Here is a 27,623-nt window from a genome sequence, read left to right as displayed (position 1 = left end):
GGTCATTTTAGCTGCTTCTCTGATTAATTATCTCCTTGCTCATTCTGTTTTCAGCTAAGCCATACTATTTCCGTTTTTTTGAACACTATGTGAAGACGTACAAAGCTTAGGGTGTTGTTTCACGCCCTAACTCTGCTTTAAACTTCTAGCCAACTTCATCTCTGAGCCTGCATGCTCTTTTCCTTGGTCGTCATGGTGCTGCTTGTTCACTGATGTTCGCTGACACGCCTCATACAAAAACAGTTGAATTTATGCAAAGGTTAACTCATGCACAGGTGAACTCTCTTTGTTGATTAGGTGACTTCTGAAGACAGTCAGTTATGCCGCTAACAAGAACACCGCATAGATAGTGGCATGTATTTAATCTGATTTTCATTTCTCTGGGAAGTAAAAATAGCTGCAGAAGAAGGTTGCTAATTGGTTGCACCTGCAGAACTTGACAAGCATGTTTGCGGCTGCATATTTTGCCATTTGCTTTGGGAAAGGGCAAGTGCAAATATTGAGCTAAGCTCAGTGTTAGTGGATGCAGACCGCAGTCTTTTATGAATGAAGAATACAGTATAATGTTGGAAGGATAATGTATTTCAGGAACTTCATCACTAAGTGAAATTACACACAGATGGATATTTTGAAGACTTTATTTATGCTAATTATGACAATTTTCCATTTAGATGTAAAGAAAATATGACATTTTAAGTTATAAAATCACACCAGACCAATGAAAAAAACATGTGCCTAATTAAACAATATGTCCTTTCAAAAGGTACTTTTACTCTGACAAATGGGCGTCATCTGAACACATATTGTACTTTGCTGACTATGACTACGTATGTCGGGAATATTGCTGTGTGGTTAGTCCAAACTATAAACGTGGATCCTGGCAGGTGAGCTGACTAATTAAAAACAGAAAAAAACGGTTGAATGATTAAACCTGAACAGGTTGACCTCAGGCCACAACAAGAGCTAAAAGTAAAGAAATTGCCTGGAAAGGGTGCATTCCTCAGATGTTTCTGGGAATGTGTGAAAGACGGGTCAGGAGTTTCCTTAGATCAGATAAGAAGCCTTTACACACCTGGAGAGACCCAATAACACTCAGCAGCGTTGCTTAAATCGACGTAAGCTGATTTCTTCTTGTGTTTAGCAGCAATGCCTACAAAACACTAAACAAATTTGAATCTTTTGTTATGATGGATTTTTTTTCCCCCCTCTGTCTTTTTTTAGTCTCTTTAGTTGAACCGGGTAATATTTGTCATCCCCCAGGATTGACGATGTGTGTTTTGTAGGTGGTTCTCGCCGACAGGCCAACAGCACTCCTCAGAAAGGCTTCATCAGACCAGAACAGCTTCTGGAGGGCAAGGTGAGGGTTTGTTTTTTTAACGTTTGACTCCTTTTACTACATCTTTCTTTTTTTTAAAAAAGCACCAAAAACATTTCCCTTGTGCGCCATTAGGACTCTGAAGCCATCTACCAGTGGTTGTGTGAGTTCCAGTTGGAGCAGTACACTTCCAACTTCATCAGAGCGGGATACGACGTACCTACCATCAGCAGGATGACTCCTGAGGTGGGCTTAGGTTTCAGTGTTCATAGGTTATTGTCAACTTTTTTCTAACAGTAGTTACTGCTTTGGAAAACAAATGTGATTCGTCAGGTCCCTGGTGAGGTGCTGGAATTAAAATGAAACAGGATAAGTGCAAAAAGTGATGGATATGTTGAAGTGACTAGCTTAGCAACCCGTTTAGGGTGGAGGCTAACAACAGAGTACCTGAGCTACATGTAACAAGACTCATTGCAAGACCATTGCTACTTACAAATTCTATAATTCATTAATTTCTGCTGTATACGTTCTTACTCGCTTTACTCAAATCCCTACTTCATATAATGTAATCCATTTTTATGCCATTGCAATTGACAAGAAAAAAAAAAACGTAAATGAACGTCAACAAAAGAGTAAGATGTCTGTAACTTACCTGGTACGGATTCTTTTTGCTGCAACATCCATGTACTTTTTTTTTTTTTAATTTGACCTCAGGATCTCACTGCTATCGGCGTGACCAAGCCGGGCCACAGGAAGAAGATCTCATCAGAGATCAGCAAGCTGAGCATCCCTGAGTGGCTGCCAGATTACATTCCCGTGAGAAATATATATATATAATTTAAAACCACACAAATTCTTCACCGCTCTTAAAAAGACGCTGTATTTTCTATACGAGTCAGTGTAATAAATTAAAAGTCTTTTCCTCTCTTTCTGCTGCTCCCTCTGTGTGTTTGTTGATGTAGTCGGACTTGGGGGAGTGGCTAAGCGTGATTGGGCTGCCTCAGTACCAAAAGAGATTGTGTGACAATGGCTATGACTCCATTGCGATTGTTAAGGACATCACCTGGGAGGACCTACAAGAAATAGGAATCACCAAACTGGGTGAGAAAATGAATCTGATTTCTTGGACCTTCACCATGACTGAAAAAATCCTCCTTTGAGTTAAGCTCAGCATAAGATGAATCATCGGTGTTAAAGAAAGTCTCTCTCCACCTCAGGTCATCAGAAGAAGCTAATGTTGGCTGTGAAACGACTCTGTGACCTGCAGCGCTCTCGTAATCAGGTTGACAGGACGGGAGAGGGAACTCTCAGGAGAAAGCCACCGGCTGCACTAGAGCTGGTGGCTATTGAACACACACCAACGCACATCGTCCACTCTCATGGACACTCTGATGCCCCATCTGAAAACTGCTGCCCTTCCCCTCGCACCCCCAGGGCTCTCCTCTCCTTTCAGGACTGTGAGCTGAGTGCAGAGCTGCAGAGCGCTATGATGGGCAAGGTGGGAGGATCGGTGTCGGAGGCTTTCGGCATAAGAGGAGTTCCCCCCTCTGCTGTTATAGCTGCCATGTCTGTCAGTCAAGAAAGCATAAGCAGGCGTTCGCGGGGCTCAGGGAGGTCGGGAAATTCAAATTCGGGAAATTCCCATGATCACCAAATGACACTGTGTTCTAGCAGAACGTCTAGTAGGCCTGAGGAGAAACTGGGTACTGGGGGAGTGGAGGAGGCCAAGAACAACCAAAGCAGCCCTGGAGGTAGAAGTAAGCAGATGTCTGCTGAGATGTGGGACCATCAGAGTTGGTCCGGTGCCTCAGAGAAACACCCTTTCTCCACCGTAACACCTCCGCTAACCCCAAGCAAGATGCCCCGCTTTGCTTGCCCCGCAGTTCCGCCCAAGTCCAAACACCTGCAGTCCCCCAACCGCCTCTATCAACCTCAGTACCACCCCCACCACCAGCCTCCCTCTTCTCCATCATCGCCATCCCCACATCCCTCTCCCACAAAGAAGTACTTCAATCACCTACAGGCTCAGGCAGCAGCTGTCAATGGCCCTCCACGAGTTCTTTCTAAACCCCTGCCAGGAGCCATCCCTATACTTAGACCCCCAACCTCACAGGTCCAAGGGGACAACATTCAGAGAGGGTCACAAAATAAGCGCAGCCAAAGTTTGACTCGCTACGCTCTGTCCGACGGAGAGCCTGACGAAGACGATGACCTCCCTCTTCCCTCTTCCTCCGCTTCTTCCGTAACCATGCCGCCCTACGCCACGCTGTCTCGCAGGCCGGGACGTGCCTCAGGACCCCCACGCCAAGTCAACCGCAGCCACTCCTTCGCTGTGCGCTCTCGACACAAAGGTCCGCCTCCCCCGCCGCCCAAGAGGATGAGCTCAGTGAGTGGAAGTCCCACAAGACAGCACAGCGAGTCAGTCAGCAAGGCAGTAGAGCCAGAGTTGAAGGCCGGGGTAGAGACAGACAGTGCAGGCAGTGTGAGGAGCATCGCTGCCAAGCTAGAAGGCAGCAGCAGTTGCAGCAGCCCATCGAGGAGGATAGACATACCACCAACCTTTCACATTTCACCTGTTCCCAGTACAGTTTCCTCACCAATCTCTTATGGACTATCATCGCATATTATTCTACAGCATTCCAAACCTGTCCCTGCTCTGGGTTTGGGAGGCTTAAGGAGGGTAGGAAGTGAGAGGACAGAAGGAGATACTGACAGACACAGAGGTGGAAGTACAGAGGAAACAACTGAAGAGAAACTGAAAGCAAGAAAAAGTGAAAAGCTATCTAGGAGTTCTTCTGTGTCACCAAAGACCAATTCCGGGAACCATCTACATTTCGCCGAAGAAGGCAACCTTACTATCAAACAACGACCCAGGATAGCCGTTGTTACCCAGGCAGACACCGACACTAGGTCTCCAACAGATGGTCCAGTTCAGACCCAAAACAGCTTGGAGCCTCCGGAGTTCAACCTAAAAGAGTCTGATACGGTAAAAAGACGGCACAAACCCAAAGACAAAGGTGCTTCCACACCAGAAGAGGCTACTACTCCCAACCAAGAGGAAAACCGCCTGCTGGTTACCAGTCCACACCCACATGTTGAAATCAGAGGTGTAAATAAAGGAGAGGCAGAGACACCAAGGAATGCTTTCCTTAGAGTTGGCTCTGTGGGCAAAGGTTCAAAACCTCCTGTATCCTCAAAACCTTCCACTCCTCTAAAACAAACCCCCAACGGCAGTCTAATGAGCCCTCAAAAAATGTATCCAACGCTGCGGGTTACCGCGCAAACAGCCATTCCAAATTTGACCAGTGTGCAGATACACACTGTCTCTCCAAAACTGAGCAGCAGCTTTCACATCCAGACAGGCATGCAGAGCCCTCAGCCCGGTACACATTTACAGACAGTTGGGTCCAAGCCGGAGGGTCCGCAGAAAGCCACTGCATCAAGGCTCTCTCCGTCCAACGCATCGCCCATTTCAACAGGAGGTAACTGTCATACTTCTGTTGCATCTTTGCAACTTGGGTATATTAGATGTGACAGCAGAATTTCTTGTTTCCTCAGGAAAAAATCTCCAGATAATCCAAAGCGTCTGTTTTCCTGCTCCATCCTCCGTAACGCTGAGTTCCTACTCCCCTAACTCGGCCTCGTCAGATCAGTCAAGGAAATCGGGGGGATCTCTGTCTGGTGTAGCAGGTCTGGAGGTTCTGGCCCAAAAGAGACTGGAGCAAACCAGTACGTCACTGGAGGCTGCTCTCAAAGTGGTGGAAAACGAACTCGCACATGGCAGCAGTGTGGATGGGTAAGAAGTTTCAGTTTCTGTACTGGGTTGCAGCTCATGTGGGAGGACATAAACAGGTCAAAGTTCGTCATCAAAATTCGATCTGAAGCTAAAAAGACTCCATTTAGGTCTGGGTCTGAACCACGGACCACCATTTGGATACTTGGAGTCTGAACAGTACGGACATGCTCTCTCAAGCAGAACTTTCTTGAAAGATCTTTTCTGAACTCAGTCGTGAACAATGTTTAAAAATGTAGGTACAAGCACCAGTTGTTAGAGCTGCTACATTATGTTGACCTACATTCCTGCCTTCAAAGGACATTTGTACGCTACTTCTTGAGGAGTTGAAACTCAGATCAAACTCAGTTTAGTAAAGTTCCATTTAAAATTCTGAAAACCAGTGGGACTTGGGAATCTGCAACAGCATCAATGACAAAATCTACATACCTGAGACAATTAAGCCCAGTTATGCCAAATGTCTCCAAAATGCATGATACCCAAATGTCTAATGTCTTGTATTTTCTATGAAACAAATGAACAATTTCCACTTGTTGTAGCATCCTGCAGAACAAAAAAATTTTTTTTTTACTTGAACTAATGTCACTTTAAAGACAGGCAGTGTAATGTTTTATAAGTAAATCTTCCTGACAGTCTGCTGCCTGTTTCCTAGCTGCAGCAGCAGCAGCAGTTCGGTGAAGGCAGCTGGGAATATTCTGGACGACATCGGCAACATGTTTGACGACCTGGCGGACCAGCTGGATGCCATGTTGGAGTGACGCCCCGGCTCACCTGCTTCTTCCAAAGCCGGCCACAGATGGAACGGCTGAAACTCGGCACCTGTGGCGCACCTTGGACATACCGACTCCTCCTCAGGCCCTCCGGATGGATCAGTGAGGGACACAACTGAGGATTTCCCAGCGCAATATTGTCCTGTTTTTTTTGTGTGTTTTTTTTTTTTTACTTTTTACTTTTAAACCCAAGCACTTGGCCTCAGGACACACACCTGGGAATGTTCCTGGATGGACAACAAACAGTAGCATGAAAGATCAGCCTGCAGATATCTGCTCAGTGTGCGATGACTTGAGGAAAAAGCAGGTCCATTGTACGTGTAAATACAGAGAAAAATCCGATGGTGGCGCTCTGTCACATCTCTTTATACGGAATATTTTAAGCTAGAGTTATATTTATACTGTTAATGTTTTTTTTTTCAACAATAATGACTGAATTAGTGTCCTATGTATATTTTGCAGCTTTATGTCAGTAACAAGTTTGATGCATTGAAAGAAACTAGTTTTAACATGTTTTTACCAAACTGTCGGTGAACAAATCACTGGACTTCTCTGAACTCACAGCTGGGATTAGTCACAGCTCGCTTCAGGGTGCTAAGACGAGAACACACTGTTAACCAGCGGCTTCCAAAAAAAAAAAACGGGTAACACCCATGTATTACTTCTTCTTACATTTCAGCCGAGGTCAGTGTGTTTCTTGGCAGGCAGGGAATGTTCTGCGTTTAATGAAAACGGCACACTGTGGGAGTCTGTGTACCTGTGGGTGCCTGGTTTGTGACTAAATTATTTTAATAGAGAAAAACGTTTTGTTTTCTTATGAGTTAGGTGTTCAGTTTTGTGTATTCTGAGATTCTTCCAAGGCTTCTGATGAAAATAGTTGCCTAAAACTGATGTGCTTCACGCCGTTTCAGTCCCGCAAGATGAATTTCTCGCTTTCAACGTTTGAAGGTTTTTGTCACGCCGCAGTTTACATTCCAGCCAACATGTGGCGCCGAAGCTGCACATACCTTTGAGTGGGGAGTAGTTAACAAAATGTCAGAGAGCAGAATGACTCTTCTCATGCAAAATTATTAGCTTCATTTATTGTGACTGAGACTAACAGGGATGTAATTCAGATTTCAGCACCTTAATTGTTCACTGTGGGAAAGTTACCTGTTGCTACTACCAATCCAAAAATTAGTGCTACCCTTTCTGACAACTCGGCCACTTTGCTGTTGATACTCGTTGGGACTGGTTTTATCAACCATTTCAGGTTTAGCTTTCTTGTGTGTTTGCAGATCAGAAAGGCAGATTAAAGAGTATTTATTTTTGTTTTTGTACCATAATATTTTTTTAGTTTTCAGCAAAGTTTTGTGGTTCTATATAGTTGCATTTTTTCATAGGCCTGAAAACAGTTAAAACATGTTACAGGTTAATAGCGTTATTTCACAAATACTTCAATATGTGTCTATGTAAATCCTGCGACATGCTGGATATTAATTTGTCTTCTGTTTCTCCATCTGCTGACAAAAGATTCTCCGTTTTGATTTTGCTCCAGTATTATGGCAAATATCCCAATCATCACCAAATATACCTGGATTTGTAGAAGACATTGTGTCAGGAGGACGCTTTGTTCATGGCAGTGTTCTTTATGCAGCCTCTGGGCCTAAAGGTTCCCCGACACGTGGATTTGGTTTAGCATTTAGCGAGAACTGCTGTTCACAAGGGTCTGCACTGGTGGCAAAATAATTTTGACAATTTGGGTGTCCTGAATTCTTCACCACTACAAAACATTTCATTTTAAAAATCCTGGTGTCATGGAAAACTATTTTTTCCCCCCAGGTGTGTCACTGAAAGATGCCTTTGTGCTTTTTCTAAAAAACAAAAACAAACAAAAAAAAAACCTCAGAAGCTGCAAAGTTTGCACACTGGTGGAGGTTTAGTCTGCAATTTGAAAACCCCGAATTTGCAATTCATGTTAAAAATTTGGAGGGTTTTCTTTAAAGCCTAAATGTTTGGCAGTAAAATACAATAATGTTGTTATATTTATAAGAAATTCTCCCAGTTGTGGAGATTTCATTATTCTAATCCAGAGATTGACAATCAGGAATATTTTTTTGCACCGTTTAATTTCTGTTTAATTGTCTTTATTTATGTTTCCTGCTGAATTCTGTATAATCCTGGAAATAAATGAGACCAATAGTAGCATCCTGTTGTAGTCCACCTACAAATAGTATGTCTCTTTAAAAGAAAGAAAGTTAATAAAAAATATTTTGATATTTTTTTTGTGTTTAATCTACGGTTTTCTAAAACTAATTTGTTTTTCCAGAGCGTCCTGGAAATTTCTGCTGTGAAACACAAGGAACCCACTGACTCTAGGATCACTAAGGGACATCACAACACAGACTCAACTGTTTGATCCAAATGCTATATTTTGTTTATCATTACATTTATTTTACATCATAGAGCACAGAACATACATTGTTTTTTTGTTTTTTTTTAATCGGACCAGCAGGTGCAGCTTTAAAAATGGAACCGATTTCATCAGAAACAACAGAATAAGCAGGAACATTTCAGACTTTTACCTCAACAGTTCGGCCAAAACATCCTTTTAATCCCATCATTCAGGTATGTACACGGACAACAAAAACAATCAAGACATCAGAACATTAAAACATGAAGGTCCCAGCAGTTACTGACTGGAAGGAAATGTATGTTGATTCACCCACTTAAGATTTTGAATTGTATTTCCCTCGCTCTCCTCATGAAAAACCATAAGCGACTACTTTTCTACTCTTCATAACATATATACATTAATTTCTGCGTGAGATGCTGGCTCTCCGGTCGTCATTAAAACACCGAAAGATATAGTGGCAAATCTCTAAATTAAAACAACAAAATCATGACATAATACTGTTAAAACGTGGGTTTAACATGGGCTGCGTCCGTCAGATGCGCGCAGAACGAGAGGCTGATTGTCTCTGGATTCTCCACCGGAGGGCAGCAGAGAGCCCTCCCGTGGAGTTTATAAGTTGCTGAACAGTTCGTTCCTCTTGCTCCAGTCCATTGGCGGGGCTTTCTTAGCGGCTCGCTTCTGATGGGCTCGTTCTTTGGCCTGGGCCAGGGACAAGCTCAGGCCTATGGCGTCACCCGACGGGGACGGCTCGGGGTCCGGGGTCCTCTCGCCCTGCGCACAGGAATTTAAACTGAGCGCTCTCTCTGGTGCGGAGCTGCGGTAATATACCTCGCAGGTTTCCGGCGAATCCTACCTGTGGCGGGGATGAGCTGCGATCTGCTGCTGGCTGGGAGGCGTTGGACGAAGAACTGGAAGCCTGGGAGCTCACAGATAGTTTGGACTTCAACTGGGAGGAAACCTGTCAAACGCAAGATTACATTTGAATCGGCGAAATCTAAAGAAGCCTCAACGCATGCAAGAGCGAGCGGCTAGGCTAGTTCATATTTGAACGTTTTTATGCTTAAAACCTTCGCTGGAAATGAATTGGAACAGATTGTCTTCGTAAGTGGAAATAGATGAAAGTTGGTGTAACTTTCATCTAAATGAACTGAATAAAACAGTCTGGCTGTTCAGGAATCATAATTTGCCCACGTGCGTTTGTGATGAGCACCACCTGTTGATCGCTGTTGTCCAGCAGGGGGCAGTAAAGATCTACAAAACCTCTAAACCCCCCAGCTTTAATCACCTTCTCATGACTGACTAATTAAAGCACATATGCTGCTCCTGTGCTGCCCTGCAGAACCTGAACCAGAACTTTCAAGTTGGACGCAGCTGCTCTCCTATAAATAACCTGGAGCTCGTGTTGGTGGACAAACACTGCTGTTTGCTGCACAACGCAGTGGCGATGCCATGCGAATCCAAAAGTATCCGTGCACACAGAGCTCGGCTCCTGGCCTCTGCAGATGTAAGCATATGCGAGTCGTATGGTGATAAAAACTGGGGGGAGAGATGGGGTTGGTGGGAGAGGTCAAAGGTGACTGCACGGCTGCGTTATGTAACGGGGCTGCTGCTGAATGAGGGATTGTTTTCCTGTAGGAACGCAGAAAGTGGCTGCATGTGAGAGAGTTGTGCCTCCGCTAGTCGCCCCCATTAGCATAATCCTCAAGTTAAAGCCGGCACAATCCCATGATCCTCCAGGACACGGAGAGAGCAGAGGTGGGGGTGGGCATAGAGTGGTGAGCTGCTGTTGCCATGGTGAGAGGTCATCTACGGTGTCAGCAAAGAAGCCAATCAGCTGCTCCTGTGTCGTTTGTGTGAGCGGGGACGTGAGAAACTTCCACACTGCCTCCGTCCTCTAACACACGCCGGCCCTTCACACTGATGGGAACGCTGTCCAGAACGTCTAATCTGCTCCCAGGATCACCGGGGGTCAGGTGGCTCTTCCCAGCCCACTATCTGTAGGAATGTCCACAAAGCCGGCTGGGAGAAAGTATTTACCCCTGTAAAGACCTTTGGTTGTGTGTTTTTTTGTTTTTTTTGTTTTGAAATCAGGGGTATCAAACTCGTTTTAATTTCTGGCCACATCAAGATTATGAATGTGCTCAAAGGAACGTATTAGGGCTGAACGATTAAGTGGACTAATTGTGATTAATATAGTAATCGATTAATCGTTAACTGGGGGAAACAATGCAATTTGCTGAAATGACGACAAAGTCAGAGCAGTAATTCTGCCAAAACTGCACAAAAAATATACACATGAATTTTGTACTAATCTAGTCAAAAGAAAATCTGCAGAAGGTGCCGATTTTTCAATCCGATTAATCGATTAATCATCAGATCGAAATGAATGCTGAAATAATTTAGTTGCAGTTCTAAAATGTGGGAATAAAAGTAACTAATAACAGAAATAATATAACTTTCTCTGCATTCTATGAGTGCTTCTAAAAATTTAATATTTAATACTGAAGTAATTTGGCTCTATACACATAAAAACTGGGGGTTGGGGAGGCTTTAGCTTGACACGCGTGATTTAAATGTTTCAGATAATCAAAACAATTTTAGATCACACAAGGATTACCTGAACAAATAGCTTTTGCAAGATTACCCCTGAATGGTTTAAGGAAAAGTCCAAACTTAGATCAAACAGAGAGAAAAAAAAGAGAACAAAACGAAAGAAACAAACACTTTTGTTTTGTTTCCCCACTCTGTGTGTTTCATTTACCTCCTCATCTGATCCTCTCTCTGACACCGGCTCAGGAAGCGGTCCTGCGGAGAGAGAGGTCATAAGATTTTCCGTTAGTCCCCTCTAGCTCCATGCTCGCCCTCAGGACGCCGCGGCAGGGCGTGGGCTGGTCTTACCGGTGACGTGCTCCTCGCCGGGCTGGACGTTGCACTTCTTGAAGAACTCCTCGGCCTCGGCGTCCACCACCAGCAGGGTGGTCTCGTCTCCGTTGGCTTTGATGGCCGCCACCACCTCCGTGTGCTGCATGCCAATCACAGACATGCCGTTGACCTGACAGGGGGGAGGGGGGAACGCACGGGACCGTTAGCTAAAATTAGTGGCGAAGTCGCTAAAGATTCTTGGTCAACCGTTCTGGTTGTAACGCTGGATCTCAACTCCTGGACCAAATCCTGACTCGAGAGTGTGTTAGTGGAGTTAAGATCTGGGGGAATTTCTGACTGTGGCTCAGAGACTTTAATGTCTTGATCTCCAAATCTGGACATTTTTGTCTGGATTATTGGAAGAAGTTGCTTTGATTTGAGCCTTTTAGTCAAAGGAGTGAAGACCTGGAGGTGAGCCAGGTCTTCACAAGCAACAAAGAAAAGAAATCTTCACACGTGGATCACGATGCTCGAGTTTAGGAACATCTTCCCCTCTTTCACACCAGTCAGAAGGTCGGATATAAAAGAAAGAAAGCTACAACTGATTAACTTTTCACTGATTTCAAGCTGAAAGTGGTGTTATATTTCCATTTAAAAAACATGAAGCATGTTCATGGGAGTTAATAAAAGTATAGTTAAGGCCTTCTGTACCTTGAATCCATTGGAAAGTATAACGGTAGAATATCAAGATCTCGTTTACATTTTTATTTTTTTATTTCTCCCCTCATTCACTTTGTCTTCCATCTTATGGCAACCTTCCAATTGAGTCTTGGTGTGTGTGATGATGTTGCCCAGGACACGACACACACTTTCCCTGTCTACATTCCTACAATAACTCCCAAACGCAGACGCTGTAATATCTACCTGATGCCAAAAATACAACACTTCTAGTTTAACTACTTTGCCGTCAGTCGCTTTTGCTGATCTAAGGCCGATCAACGTGTCGCGCTGGCGTGCACAGGCGACACTGAGACGGACAAAAAAGCTGCAGCAAAACCGCTGCAACGGAGAAATTAAAAAGTTTCTCAGGATTGAAGGTTTTACTGCTGGTTTCTAGAGTCAATGAAGGTAGAATGGGAGGCAAATCCTTCAGTTATCAGGCTCACAGTTTTTCCTCTAGTAGGCAGACATTCTCTTTAATTTTCAAGACTGGTATTTTAATAGAAAAAGATACAAGTTATAGTTAGAATGGCTCTCTGTAGTACTGACCACTTTCCTCACCCTGTAACGTTCTCCTACTACTCGCCATTTATGCATCACCTACAGTTGCTACAGAACAATTATGCGTTCAGCTCTTTTCTGGACGAAGCCACTGATGGTCAGATTGCGGTAATTAACTGGATGTGATCTGACTTTCACTACTGACTCAGCAATAATCCGCTAGTTGTGCTTCAAAGTCGAAACTTGATGTAATTATCAGGAATTTCTTAGACACCTTTTAACAAGCTCGCATGTCTGGGAATTTTTATTGTATAAATAAAATCAACTGGATACTTCTGGGGAATTGCAGCTAAGTTTAGCTTGCAGCCTCAACTAACACGAGAGCAAAAGAAAAAAAAGGATTTTGATATCAGTTTTTAAACTGGGTAGTGACGTTGCAAAGGTTATAGCTTAACCCAACATTTGTTAATAATAATAATAATAATAATAAATAAAAGAGTGTTAAGTGGAAAGGATGTGTCCCTGAAACCGACGGATCACGGTGACTAGCGACCCAGTATCTGCAAAGGCCTTGATACTGGGTTGTGTTTGGCATTTAGTCAATGTTTAACAAGTTGGGAAATGCATAACAGGGGCAGTAAATAAATATAACATCCAAATGAAGAGATAAATGGTGTAACAAAGTCATAAAAAGACGGCAGTAAAATAACACACAAGGTTTGTTGCACAAAATCGCATCGCGGTTGGTCTCTGCTTGCACGTCGAGAGCAGAACTTGCTCGGCCGTCAGCAATGACTAGTTTGAAGCAGATATCGGCACCACGGGTTTCTGCAGCACAGCTGAAGGCAGCATTTGGGCCAGAAAGCAGGAACATCATGCAACGTGTGCTCCACTACACATTTAACCGCTCGGCTCAATAAACGCCTGCACTTTGTACCAGATAAAGTCCACGCTGTATCCCGTCTGAACGTTAACATAACAGCGAGATTACTCTGTAACCAATATCCAAAACATCAGTTAGAGGAGTTTGTTTTACTAATCCATGTAAAGAACTCTAGTGTGTTAAAGGGAGAAATCTCCAGAGGTCTAATTTATTTTTAGCTTTTAAGGGAAAAGTTTCAGACTGTGCACAAGTCTTCAGAAGCTTGGTCTATAAACACATGGTGTGCTGTAGTGACACAATACAGTAGAGATTAGTGCAGTAGAGAAAACAAAACCCTGTAACTATAGTCTGGCAGTTTTTAGGGAGATACATAAAGCAAGTAAACGTGTCAAGAAAAGAGTTTTCAACAACTTAAAACCGAAAGTTTTAGTGAGTTGCATTCACTAAAACTTTAGCCAGTAGAATTTGGATATTGTTGAACCAGTGGGAGTTGGATATTTTTAAATGAATCCATTGGCTAACAAAGATTTTGACTGAATGCAGATGAGTTATCTGGGTTTAGATGTTAAAACCCAGTTCCTGTTAGTCTTGCAAAAAGTACTGGACCTCCTCTTCAGGTCACCAAATTCAGATTTCCCAACCACTCACATGGCCACAGTTGTATGAAGTTAAGCACCAAGGCAAAATGCTCCAACAATCATTGGTGAAAACAAGAATGGGTCGCCCTATGGACTTTAATGAATTAACAGCTGGGTAGGCTGTTAAGATGCCAACTGTGCGATAAGTCCAGTTGAGAAATTTTCTCTTCAGCTGTTAGTGGGGTCATAAAGTGGAAGGGATTGGGAAAGACAGGAACTGAGCTGTAAGGTGGAAAGCCATATAGAAATCACAGGGTGAGGTCAGTAGATGTTTAGCTGCGCAGTGAACAGTCAATATCTACAGACTTCCAAACCTAAAGATTATCTTAAGAACAGTGAGCAGAAACGTTCATGAAATGGATTCCCATCACTAACCAGATTCATTCATGCCTTTTATCACCATGTAGAGAAAAAAGCATCAAATACAATGGTATAAAGTGTGCTGCCACTAGATTCTAGAAAGGTGTCCGCTAAAGTGATGAGTCATATGTGTCAGGTAACCAGTCTGCTTGCCTGATTAAACAGTGTTATGTGTTAAGTTGGATGTAGATGGGATTATGGTGAGGGTTTGTTTTTCAGAAGTTGGATCCAATATTCTGCTACCATTGAAAATAACTTTTAATGCTTCAGCATACCAAGAGATTTATTTAAAATTGCCATCCTCCCAACTCAGTGGGAGGATGGCTCTCAGTTTAGAGATGGCTCCTTCTTGTCGAATTAGTAGTCTATAAGACCAAAGACGTGAATGAGCAAGTTTGGGTGTGGTACAACTTGACTGACCTCCATAGTCTTGACCTCAACCCAAAAGAACACCTTTGACATGAATCTGATCAGCAACTGTTCGCCTCAAACTTGTAGAAGGTCTTTCCAGAAGAGCTAAAGCTGTAAAAGTTGGAAAAAAGGCGAACCAACATTGCAAATAAACTATTTACTAAGAATGGGATATGACTCAAATTCATAATGTGTGTGAGAGACAGATGAGCCAATACTTTCACCAAGGACTGACGCAAGAGGAAGGACAACGCTGATGGAGAGTGCTGGGCGGTGGTGCTGTGATTATGGAGAGTGGTGCAAAAGAACACACTCCCATAGCTAAGATGAATCAAGTACCCAGAGAGATAAGGGCGAGAGGAATTCTGGTGGGAGTGAGGTCGGAGGTGGGAATATGTGCAGGGCATCTTTCAGTCTCACCCGCTCCCACACGGACTGTGAACATCAGCAGGTGGTACAGAACATTCTGCTGGCAATAGACTCCGAGCATGTACACAATAATCAGCACATTCCTCACTATTAGCACATGAATCTTGGACGCAGGGTCGTGAGGTTAAAATCCATCTCTGGCTGATTATGTGAAAGCTGTCCATAATGTAGTCCAGAGATGCACAGTAAGTGTCTCACACACTCTCCATCTGCTTAAAGTGGGATTTCCCATTTCTCCACTGATGTAATAATAGGATTACAGCTGACACACATGCAGCACAAACACGGTAAAACCCCAGAACGACGAGCACGAGGCGGACCTGGATGATCTTGTCCTGCGGTCGGAGGCCGGCTCTCTGTGCTGGGGAGTCATCGTCCACGGCTCGGATGAACTGGCCTGGCTTGTTCTTCTCACTGTGCAGGTTGAAGCCGTAGCCGCCGGAGCCCTTCTTCATGCGGCAGAGGCGAGGCCGCGGCCCGTCCCTCTCGACCTGCAAACATGCACACATCAGAGGTCAGCACTGCAAAACGGTTTCTTTAAAACATCAGGGCTTTTTTCACAAGCGGTTTTCTGAAAAATCAAAAGATAGTGTCACTATTTTCCTGGAAAGAATCATCCCAACATTATTGGGATGGAGCAGCACGCAAACTCAAACCTGTTCCGTACATAATTGCGTATCTCACAATTATGTCCTTCCTTTGAATTCCAGAAATGACTTTAGTAAGTAAAAGTCGTTCTATGGCCATGTGGGATAAATATTTGACTTATCCCACGACTACAATGATAACAGCAAAGGTTTTGCACATTTTATTAGCACTCTATCCGATCTGATCCAGTTTTTACAGTCTGGTGCATGGATAACTTAGCAAAAGGCAATAAATCTCATCCAGGAGGTACTGTTTTTTTGTTACTTTTTATAAATTGCCAAAGCAAAACATTTATACGCCATCTACAGCACTCCACACCAAAAAATAATTAGCACCAAGGGTAAGTGACCACCTACCTAACTTAATCATTTGCTTCCAATCAGGACCTTTAGTCTGAAACCTCAATGTCTGTGAACCTAAAATTCAAATGTTGACACTTTGCTGATTATCCCTGTCTTGATGTCTTGAACAGGAGCATTCTTATAAACACAAAGTCTAGTTCAAAATAGATTGAACTAGCCCAACAAGAACAACAACCCGGTGCAACTCCTAAGGCATAAATTATTTCTAATTAAGTAGCTGGCATGATTTATTATTAACTTCTATTTACACTCATCGTTTTATGATCACCATATGCACTGGGAACACTTGACCAGGATGATTGAAACAAGAAAAAGGGTCCACACCTTCTTCTTGTACTTGATAAACCTGTCACTATCAATGCACGCATCGGCTATCTGCACCCATCTGTAAATGATTCCCTCTCAACTGACCATTTAAGATCAACCACTGCAACCTCAGCATAGCCTCAGGTTAAATTCCCCCTCCGGGTGGCTCATAACAAGGATTATGTATTGATCCACAGGTTTATATAAGAGAAACATTGGCTGATGATTGCTGGAACATGTGGACTGAGTCACTGGGTGATCTCGGGAGAACCTGAGGGTGTGGCGACAGCTGAGACTGGTTGGAATTACGCTTTTATGACAAGGTTGACAAAGTTCTTTGCAGAGATAAGACTTGCGTGACGAGGTAATGATTACCGTGCATGCCAAGATTATTTCATCCCACACGTATGTTCCTCCGAACATGGGTTAATCAGGCATAATGTGATCACAGACACGTGAAGTGAATGACGCCATCTTGGTGTCACTTGTTAGTGGGTGGAAGTAGACATTTTGACATCAAAGGTTATCTGTTGTAAGCAAGAAAAAAATGGCAATTTGTTTTACATACCAAAACGAAAATTACTAGATTACTATTATTATTTTAAAAACAAATTCATACTAGAAGTTTATTCTTGGTGCTTGTAATAAAAAAAAAACAAGCAGAAAACGCATATTTAAGCAGAGGATATCGTTGAGGTTGCACGGTGGCTCCTGTGGTTAGCAACTGTTGCCTCACAGCTTAGATGTCTGCTGGGTCAAATCTCAGCTGGAATTTTTCTGCGTGGAGTTTGCATGTTGTTGCATGCATGGGTTATTCTTTGAGTACTCCATTTTCTTTACAGTCAAAAAACATGCAATCTAGGCTAATCTGTAGATCGCAGGACATCTAATAATTTAAAATAAATGTAAAAAAAATGTACAGTGACTAGCTAATGAGTAACTGCTGCTAATGATGCTGAAGTTGCTGCCTGCTTTATAGTTCACAAGTCATAAACTAAAACTAGAAAACTAAACCGAAGACATAGTTGAAGTCAGAATTGTGTTTAACGATTTCTAGCTCAACATTTCAAATACTCAAGACCGATCAAACTCGAACTGGATACTTCTACACTTAATAGAAATGTTCTATAACAGACTGATAGCTCATAAACTTATAGTCTATTTGTGAAATCAAAAAAACTATGCATTTTAGTTGAGCACAGAATTAGACAAGCATAAAAACCTAAATTTATGAACCGGTCCGATCTAGACTTGAATATTCTAGTGTAATTAAAGGTTCTGGTCTTGTCTCTTTCTTAATAACCCAATGTTGTGCATCGACTCATTTATCTTTATAGGAGCAATGACTGAGTGATTGTCAGTCTATCTTGACCGTGTGATGGAATGAAGGAGAGAATCAAATGTAAGATTTTTCTATTAGCCATTCCTTTGCCAAACAATAAACCATCAGAAAGAAAAGTTACATTTACAAAAACTGAAATCGTTCCGCCCACAGCCACTGCGCATAAAGTGGCGCTCACATAGAGTGTTGACAACTTTTCAAATCCACTTAAATCTTCAGTCCCCCAGCTGGTAATGAGATTTCTTCTCTGTATAAGTAAGCCTTGCAGACCTCAGGGCTCAGACAGATCAGCAATAAACACTTTCTAGTTGCTGATGAGTATGTCATCCAAGTTCAGCTGGCACATGATCATCCACTTACTTCTCACCAGGGGAGCTGTGGCTCAGGAGGAGACCAGGACTATCTGGCAACATGTCCACCAATACATTTCCATATGCAAAAGAAACATCATGGAGGACAGAGGATGTGTTTTATAGCATCTCCAACTCCTTCATTATGCCACAGGCACCATTTATAGGTATACTCTCCTCAAAGTGTTGTATGATCAAGATAAAGCCTGTTATTTTGAGTGAAATTTAACTTCAAGATCCATAAGACAGTCTCTCCTGCGAACATACAGCATGTTCTGATCGTCTGTTTTTCAACAACTCCTTCGAACTGGTTACTAAATGTGCCAATCTGAGTGCACTTCAACGCGGCTCACTGCAGTACTTCCTGTGTGCTATATTAGAAGTCTTCATGACCAAGTTACTTGGTGGAAAGAGTAACTTTGTGAAAGCTGACAGCAGAATCCTTTTTTAGCAATTCAACTGCAGAATAAACATGCAGTGAATACGCTAATTTATTGTATTCGCAAGGTCCTTGGTGCGGTCCTTGGTACGGTGCTGCATTTTGAGATCTGGTCACACAGGAAAACCACAATATCAGCAAAGCCGCCTACATGTAGCAATGTTGTGAAGGTTTGTACTGAAATACAGCACCACTCAGGGTTAAAGTCCAAGACCGTTTGTTGCTAAAGCAACTAAGGCTCCATTTTCAACATCGAATCGGTTAGTCAATAGACATTGGAATAATTTGCTTCATAGGGTTTCAGTGGAATTATTCTGTCAATTTTACGGCGTTCTCGTGATATTAAATTTGGTCAACCCTACATTTAAGCATTTAAAATGTACTATTATCAAAGATGAACAGCAATAAGTAATCCAATTGATTTCAGTTAAATGTCGCCAGACCAAAATCTTTACAGCATGGGTGTCTAAGTCTGGTCCTCAAGAGCTCCCATCCTGCGACTTATGACTGCAGATGAGGGGATTTAGCCTTCTGGTTCAGGTGTGCTGGAGTAGGGATGCATGTAAAAGTTGCAGGATGGTAGATCTCCAGGACTGAACTTGGGTATCCGATGATACCCAATGAATTAAGTCATATAAAAACAAAATTTTTAAATTTCTCTATTTGAGATAAGAGCCTTCTGCAACAAAACTTGCAACATATTTCTATAACTTTTCCTCAAAAGTGAGAACTATTACAATCCACAGAACAATGACATCTTCATTGATGTTTTCAATAAACATCGAGCCTCGTTAAGGCAGGATCCTTCTTGCTTCAGTGTCGTAGTAAAAGGAGCAACCAACGACCGCTGTAAACGTTCTCCGTGTTTGCACGGTATCAAAGGTTAATGGTTTTACAGCTCGTTATGGTTAAACATCATGTCTTGTGTTTCTAACTTGCCTTTCATAATAAGTTCAAACTTCTTTAGCTGATCTTCTTTATTTAAAAATAAATAAATAAAATAAGAGGATTGTTTGAAATAGTTCTGCTCATCTTCTCTCACAGGTTGAAAAGCCATCTTGCACCAATGTCTTGAAATAATTAGCTTAAGTTAAGTCCCGGTAGCATTATAGTTCACAGTATGCCACCACAGCAAGAACTCTGTAAATATGACTCAGTCGCCCAATTAATTAAGCAGAACAAACACATAGCCACTGAATGCCATGTTCAGATTGTGGCATTGTGATGCTTTAGTCGTCAGTTGTCTAATAATAATGGGTCAGATTTATTTTTTCCATCTTTCACTCCATAATTATTATTTAGGAATTTCTTTTCCTCTCCTTTTAATGTTGGCGTGAACCTCTAAATCTGGTTTTAAAAACATCCGTCTTACTGTCACAATAACTCAAAAAACCTGGAATGTTGTGAGGTTACATTGGCTGATTGTAATAAGTAATACCAGACTTTGGCACAGCTGGATAATCACTACACATGATTCTCTTTCAGAAAACCTAACAGTCTTTGCTTTAAGTTTTCTTGTCTATGGCATATTTTTTGTGTAATGGTTATTATAACAAGAACAGAATGTCACATGCTAAAATGCTAATGCCTTTGCTGGAGGTAACAAAACAAATGTGAAAAGACTGAATAAACCAAGGAGCTTCAGCATAAATCAACAAGCTGAATGAACAGGAAGTGGTTTCGTCACCAGTTCCACCCCATCACTCTGTTGACAGAGGAAACTGCTGGTTATGAGTGTGTAAGTGTGCGAGTGTGTTCAATCAGGTTAGGCCATTAGTGCTTCTTAATCTTTTGATCTTTTCAGCACCAAACTAACGTGCTGCATTAATCTAGCCACCGCTGCAGTTTTTATTGTTTATAATAGGTGCCAGATGGAGCAGGAAGTTTCTTACAGATGAGAAACCAATTAATTGCTGCCAGAACGATATTTCGTACAACATTAATATTATAAAAAAATGGTTATACGACTCCAATAAATAAAATCTACCAGCAGGTGGTGGATTAACTTTATTCTGGATTTATTGCGGGTCACCATCTGTTATAATTTAGTCAACTAGTCCAAAAGGGGATCAGCAGTTAATGTGACTGGGGATGAGAATAATAAGTAAGTTATTAAAGTTATTATTAAAGTTCATAAAACTTAATTTCATTATGTGCACATCAGGCGTTTTTAGGAGAATTTATCTCCATTATTTAAGAAAACCTAATGCTTCTACTAAATAAAGAAAAAACAACAACTAAAAAACAACAACCTTCTCCAAAGAGAAAAACTTTTTCTTAAAAAAAAAGTGTTTCCTGTACATATAAGAAAGGGTTTGGTTGCATAATCACATATGTCTATATACTTAATAAATAAGGGCCTGGTGTCCCATTTTGTAACAGAAGTGGTTCCTTTTGTCACATTATGGGGGTAGAAAGGACCAAAACTACAAAGGTATAAAAGTGATCAAAAGTGATCAAAAACAGACATATGTAATGGCAGATATGAGTGGAAAGATCTTTTTTGCTGAACCTCTTGTTATTTCAAGGCAATAATTTAGTTTTTTTATGAATCAGTGAACTCAAAATGCCTGCATATCTATACAATGGGCAAACAGCCGATACTTGTAACCTTAACCTTTATCAAAAGGATGTTTTATTGACTTGTCAACAAAAGACACTAGAACATTCCTGACTGTGACATAGAGTGTGAAAAGCCCAAACTGACAAAGGAGCTCACTTCATTGTCAAATACTTTCCTACACACTTTTATGTGAACAAATGGGCACATCAATCAGTTTAGTCACGCTGAATTTTTCAGCCTAGATCCAAAAGCACACTTCAGAGACACGTTCCTAATTACAGCGACAAATGAAGTTATGATCCTTTTTGCCATGCTAAATTTCCTGATGGCATCCTGATGGATTTACAGCTCACGTTCAGTTAGAGCTACAAGAGTTATGGTGTTTAAAACAAGATAGATCGACACGGACTAAGATCGTAAACTCTACTCGGATGGTCAAGAGGATGTCTTTCATCTCTTCGCCGGCTGTAAGAAAAGCGTCACTGAGAAAGCAGAGCAGAGTGACGCCAACAGAACCTTTATGGTGTTTATTTTGGACAGCAGCCCACATAAAGACTCATCAGATGGAAAACTGCTCCCTTATGCAACATCATCGAGATTAGCGTTGGTTGCTACACACGTGTTTAAAACCCGCATGTGCAAGAAAAACAGCGACTCCGACTTAAGATTTTTCATATCTGTTAACACTGGTTCACATTCGGCAAGAGAGACAATCATCCTGTGACGACGAAGATAAGAGAGATTATGAAGTGCTAAACAAAATATGGAATGTTCAGATATGCCTCAAGGCCTTTGCTGAGTGTGAGGATCAAAGTTGTTTTTAAATCACATGCAGTTGGATTTGATCTTTGAGTCTTTGCTAGTGGAAGTTCCAAGATGTCAAAAAGGGGGAAAAATGAGAACTTATACACACCAACTTAGCAGCAAGTCTCCTTCCGTTATGCCATTTAAAAATGCTGATGGTTCCAAGTTAACAGGAACTTCACTCCTATAACGGGCAGCTACTTCTGCTTTGGGTTTTGTAGCAGTGACCTCTGTGGCCCAATCTAATACCCACTGTCCCTCAGTGTAGCGAGTGATAAACTGTATGCATAATTATTAGCACCCTCGTTAGAAATGTGTAAAAAGAATCTTAATGAATGTAGTTTTTTTGTTTTTTTTCAGATGCATGATGACTACATTTTTCAAAATTAGTCATCTTCAGGGAACTCAGTGTGTTGCGATGCAGATTACCCATAACTGTTCCATTAATAAGAAATAAAACTAAATCCATTTTCATATATCTGTACTTTTTCAGGTTGAATTTTTGAGACTGTGTACAAGTAATACTCAGTGATTTTAATATCACAATGGAGTTCTTATTTCTTAGTCCATTTACATGGTAATGTTTCCAAAAGCGTTTCTTGCTGGTTCCCCCCCAAAAAACTGCATTTATGAAAGTGCGCTGCACACAAATAGCACTGGAAAAAATGTTGTACATATGCCAGACCTGTAGGAGGCAGTGCAACTTTGTGAACATTCAGATAAAGAGTTGTTTCCGTAACCGTTTGCTTGTACAGAGTAAGGCGTATCTATGCGTCTTCGCTGACAACATACGTTTTCCACAATGAGCAGATTTGTTTTAAACGAGAGACCAAAATGTAACAAAAGTTTCCTGTCCTGATGTTGTCATGTATGTACAGAGACTTAGCTTGGAATGTCGGACAAGTGCCAGTCAATTCTCTTGGCTCAACACACCAGGAGAAAAAAAAAAATCTCCAATGCAGCAAAGGGTGACATGTAGCAATGTGACAGTCTCTTTGGGAACCACTCATATTGCCTACATCAACCTGTTGTTGGGAGTGAATCCTGAAAAAAGCCTTCTTTGTTCTACCATCACAGACATAAATGTGGCACTAGTTAAACTTCAACAGGACTTTTAGACGTTTGAAATAGCGGGACAATTTTTAATAAAAGCCTGACGGACTCTATCAGTAAATTGAAAATATGTCCTTGTCTGACCTTTCAACATCAAAACATATGGCTAAACCAACACCAAAATAGTTCCCTATACACAAAATCCACCTTGGTTCATGACTACCTCAGTCCCAACACATAAATCCTTTACTAAACCTGCGGAGTGAGTAGAATGGAAGAGCAAATAGGAAAAGGCCACAGGATTGTGGATGATCAAGAGAGATTATGCAAGTCTGTTTACCAGCACTGACATTACCTCTAAGGCATTTTGCGCTGCCATGTGAAAGAAAGAGAGTTACGCTTGTATTGATGTGAAACTATGAAGATAGCGGCACAGAATCTGACAAGACAGGCCATACATGCCAAATCCACTCAACACTGCACAGAATGTTAAGACATGTACGCCTCAGACAGATCAGCCAGGGAATTTTCCTTAGGGCAAAAGGGCTAAGAATCTGCACTTGCCAAAACACCTTTCTGTTGTTGTGTAAAGCGCCTTAGCCATCAGGCTAAGTTAATGCAGTTGAATTCTGCTGCAGCAAAGAAATAAATGGTTTAATTTTAACCAAACTGATCAGAGCCAAAAGAAAGGAAACATGTGCAAACTTTGTTGGCTGGAGGCAATAAACATTTGCATTCTTTATCAGCCACGTTCTACGACAATCTGCCAAAAGTTTAATCTAGATGGCATAAAATCAACATCAAATGCTGGGAATGTGCTGGCATTTCTTCTACATTCTGCAATATCCGCAGAGGTCGTGATAAGATACAAGGAGAAGGGGAGAGCTCAACGAGTGGTGTCACGACCACAGCAATAATGACACTGACGTTTCACATCTGCAAATCCAAACCAGACTCCTTTCTACAAAACGATTCCCAGTTCATTCCAGTCTCACTCCCAGGGTGTGTTGGGGCGGTGTGGATGTATTTCAGGGTCATCATGGCCTCCTCTCAGAGGCGTGAGAGTGCTCTCTCTTTTCCTTTCTGGCCCACAAGCCTTTCTCCACAGGCAAACACTGTGGACAAAGCCTCTTTCTGCCACTTGGGATCTCTATGGTGACCCACAGCCAGCTCTCAGTGTGATGGTGGAGTCAGTCTTTGGAGCCCAGGATGGGCAGCAAAACGCACTGAAACGTTCCGGTACGGCTAAGTTTCTGGGATTAAAAAAAAAAAAAAAAGATCAGTCTTGGGGTCTTTTAATTTTTGAAGAAAGGAAAAGCTTAGCTGCTTTCCTTCTGCTACTTCTAACTCCATCATCAAGTGAAAGGGACTATTGTTTAACTACGAGCAGGGATAGTTTCACGTCATTATCGGTCAGCCCACTCAAGTTTAGTCCAGTGGTGGAGGAATGGGGGGCTGCCACTAGGATCAGTGGCCAGTATCACACCACTACTCAGGAACTCCGGCTGTGCCAAGTTCCCCATCAGCCAGGAATTTTGTTGAATGTCTACATCGTTGGCCCGAGCCAACTTGGTCTTCACACTTCAACCAGAAAAAGAAAGTGAAGAATCAAAACGAACTTCAAAAGAAAAGGACAGAACCCATCTTGTTGTTTGGGAACCAATGTTATGCTTTTAATTGGTAGGGCTACTAATGCTGGTACAACACCTACCAAAAATATCTCCCATGTTTGTATTTTGCCATTATAGTTTAGGCTTAAAGGTTTTAAAAGTGGAAAATCTAGGATTAGATGAGCTACAATTTCCACCAGAATGCAGTCCCATCTCTCCACTTTAATACAGCAGACTAATAAAAATCAATGAATTAGCAAAAGAACGACAGACCTATAAGAAGAGAGATGGCTTCAATGAATATGTTTTTGAAACAAGAACATAGAATAAATAAAGTTCTAAATCCTACAGTTTCTGCCATTATTAGCTGCTGTTAATACGTACAGCAAAAAATAATATTCATATCAGTAGAATATGGTTGCAATCGCTGCTTTTCAAATCATTTTACAATGTAAAATTTTTTTTTTTATTGTACTGTAGTTGTTATCATAGTATGATGACAACAACAGCAATAACATGTTTATCTGCACTTCTGACAGCTTCTATAAAATGAAGTCACTTCTGTTAGTGAAGTTGTTACTAAATGTATTGTGCAGGCATAAAATGCTAACACATTTAGCATTTTATGCTAAATGTTCAGGTTCAGAAAACATTGGTTTTCTGAACCTGATACTTGGTTAAGTTAGTGTTTAGATCATTAGTAAGATTTCAATTGTACATTTTGTGTGTTTGAAAAAAAAAAAAATCTAAATCAATCGTATATATTTCTGTCTGCTTCATATGCAGTTCAACATTTTACGTATTTTACTGGCTCGCTCATTACAAAACTCTCATTTTGCCATCAGCTCTAATTAAATGAGCGGCAGGCTAAAAATAACCATGATCCTATTGTTTCATGAATAAAAACAGCTTGCAATTTGGAGAGCTGCGTAGGGCCAAACGCCTCCACAATGAGACTATTCTGCAGACCTGTTACATAACCTTTAAAACCAGGGGCCCAGACTTTGCAGTCTGAAGAAGTTCCACAGCCAACAAAGCCGTGGAAAGTTGTTAACCCTCTCAAAGATTAACCCCAATAAAATAATTCGATATCCAACAATAGAAACCTTCAGAAGCAAATTTATGAAGACACAAGGGTTCAAGGAAGGTACAAAAGGAGGAATGCCTTTTTGACGTTCTTCCTCATATAACCTCAAGGAACTAGCTAAAAAAAGAAAAAGCTAGACATAAAGAAACTGCACTCGGGTTGTCCCAATGACCTCAACTCAGTTCTATAAAAAAAAAACATCATTCAGATGACAAAGGAAAGCAGATGCTGAAGACGCCTGTCAGTCTTGGGGTGTGACAAATGATCTCGTCAGACAGGCCGAGCCTGACAAAGAATTCTAGACAGGAGGCAAGGGGTAATAACAGAGATTTGGGAAACAAAGACTCTCTTGAACAGGAGCACAAGTAGAAAGAAGCCGAGAATGTTTCCCCCAGCGGCGTTACGTCTCTGTAAGTCCTTCCCGGCTCCGGAAGTGACTGCCTAGCTTTGTATCTGTTTCAGTAAATCCTTTAGGTGACAATCACAAGGCTGGGTGACAGGTTGCTTTAAATATGAGCGTGAGCATCTTTGTCCCTGCATACAGTCATGGGAAAAACAGTTTTCAATGATGGCAAAAATTGGAAGAATTACTTAATGCTTTCACAACACTTTCTTCTTGTACTTTTCTTGGGTGTGTTTTCAATCATTTCCCCCTGGATGGTCAACTTTTTGGAAAGGATTAGATGTCAGATGGACATATGGCCAAATGTCTAAACTTTGGGTTCCAAAAAGGCTCCAAAACTCCTGTACTTCATTCAGATAAAACTTTACAAACCTTAAGTCACATTTCTTACATGATTACCAATATGTTTTCTCCTGATCTGGGCTTCAAGTAGTTTGGAATTCAATCCATAGACTTTCCCAGTTTGATCAGAAACAACTATTCCTGATGTTGCTCCACCCTTTGAGCTTACTTCAGACCAGTCAATGGTCGAAACTCCCATGTTTCATGGAAGTGGCCATGCTTGCTGATGAATAATTAAGAAATTGTTCAGCACCCTTAAAATCAAGCAGCAAGGGTGTACTAAGCTTTACCTATCACTGATTTGTCATAGAATTGTTAGCTACAAATAGACCTTACTCAGCGAATATTTTGCTAAAGAGTTATGTCCTAGCTTGAAAGTGAGATGACATAATATTGCCGCAAGCTAAAAATGCAAGTGTGCCCAGTAATATAATATAATAAAATATAATATTATATTTTTTTATACACTTGTTTAAGCTGTACCTTCGTGCTGGAGCTCACACTCCCCGACCTCACCGAGGACGCCGAGGACGTGTCCCCATTCTCGCGCGGAACAGGGGTGCCGTTGCTCCGCTTGTCCTCGTGCTCCGAGTCGCTGTCCCCGCCGGGCAGGCGAATGCCCTCCGTCACGTATTCTTTCCGGCACCGCAGGTCGTGTTTGCTCAGCAGTTCCGCAGTTTCGGGGTCCACTACGATAAGCTCCAGAGCCCCCGTGGTTGCCCGTATCCTCGCCACCACCTGTTGATGACTCTCGCCCTCCACATTCTCCCCGTTCACGAACATCAGCCGGTCTCTGGCGAGCAGCCCGGACGTGGAGGCAGGGGAGTCAGGCTCCACGAGCCGAATGAACTGCCCGGTTCTGCCCTTCTCTGCATGCAGGTGGAACCCATAACCAGTGGGCGATTTCTCCAGCACACAAAGCCTGGGTCTAAGATGAGACATTTTGTTTGCTAAATTTGACAACTTTTCTTTTGTTTCTCTTCTTCGCCCGCAAGCAAAACAAGTTGGGAGCTTTCACGCAACGACCATATAGAAAGAAGTGACACCTGTTGCGCGCAGACTTTACTCGAGATAAACTTCCGCAGAAGAGTGTGAGGGAAACGTTTCCGCCGCTAAAAAAGTTGTGCCTTCTCCTTTATAGACTTCCTGAGATCCACCCCTCTGCTTTGTGTTGCAATGTGTTGTCTCACCTCCAATCCGTTGACACTGTTGGCTCCGTCGTGGAAGTGTCACTGTC

General features: G+C 42.0%; 2 protein-coding genes across 8 annotated transcripts in view; one reads left to right on the top strand and one right to left on the bottom strand.

The window, feature by feature from the left end:
• The window catches only part of caskin2a (CASK interacting protein 2a), a 51,103-nt gene extending 42,964 nt beyond the window's left edge, over positions 1–8,139 (top strand). For all 7 annotated transcript variants that reach the window (XM_081600924.1, XM_081600919.1, XM_081600925.1 and 4 more), the window contains 7 exons: positions 1,284–1,357; positions 1,451–1,561; positions 2,030–2,131; positions 2,278–2,416; positions 2,533–4,797; positions 4,874–5,111; positions 5,761–8,139. In XM_081600924.1, coding sequence (XP_081457050.1) covers positions 1,284–1,357; positions 1,451–1,561; positions 2,030–2,131; positions 2,278–2,416; positions 2,533–4,797; positions 4,874–5,111; positions 5,761–5,866 — 3,035 coding nt within the window. In that variant the 3' untranslated portion in view covers positions 5,867–8,139. The remainder of the gene's footprint in view (positions 1–1,283; positions 1,358–1,450; positions 1,562–2,029; positions 2,132–2,277; positions 2,417–2,532; positions 4,798–4,873; positions 5,112–5,760) is intronic.
• Positions 8,140–8,271: 132 nt separating this feature from the next.
• On the bottom strand, positions 8,272–27,599 carry LOC103481903 (Na(+)/H(+) exchange regulatory cofactor NHE-RF1). Its single transcript, XM_008437706.3, has 6 exons — positions 26,870–27,599; positions 15,398–15,568; positions 11,172–11,325; positions 11,035–11,078; positions 9,127–9,231; positions 8,272–9,044 (listed from the first exon to the last, which is right to left on the bottom strand). The coding sequence occupies exons 1-6, from the start codon at positions 27,326–27,328 to the stop codon at positions 8,883–8,885; spliced, it is 1,095 nt and encodes a 364-aa protein (XP_008435928.1). The 5' UTR covers positions 27,329–27,599; the 3' UTR covers positions 8,272–8,882.
• Between the last annotated feature and the right edge of the window lie 24 nt (positions 27,600–27,623).

Source organism: Poecilia reticulata, chromosome 19 (assembly GCF_904066995.2).
Source record: "Poecilia reticulata chromosome 19, P_reticulata-male-v2, whole genome shotgun sequence".
NCBI lineage: Eukaryota > Metazoa > Chordata > Actinopteri > Cyprinodontiformes > Poeciliidae > Poecilia > Poecilia reticulata.
The sequence above is the reverse complement of the archived record's forward strand: the minus strand, read 5'-3'. Positions and strand labels throughout refer to the sequence as shown.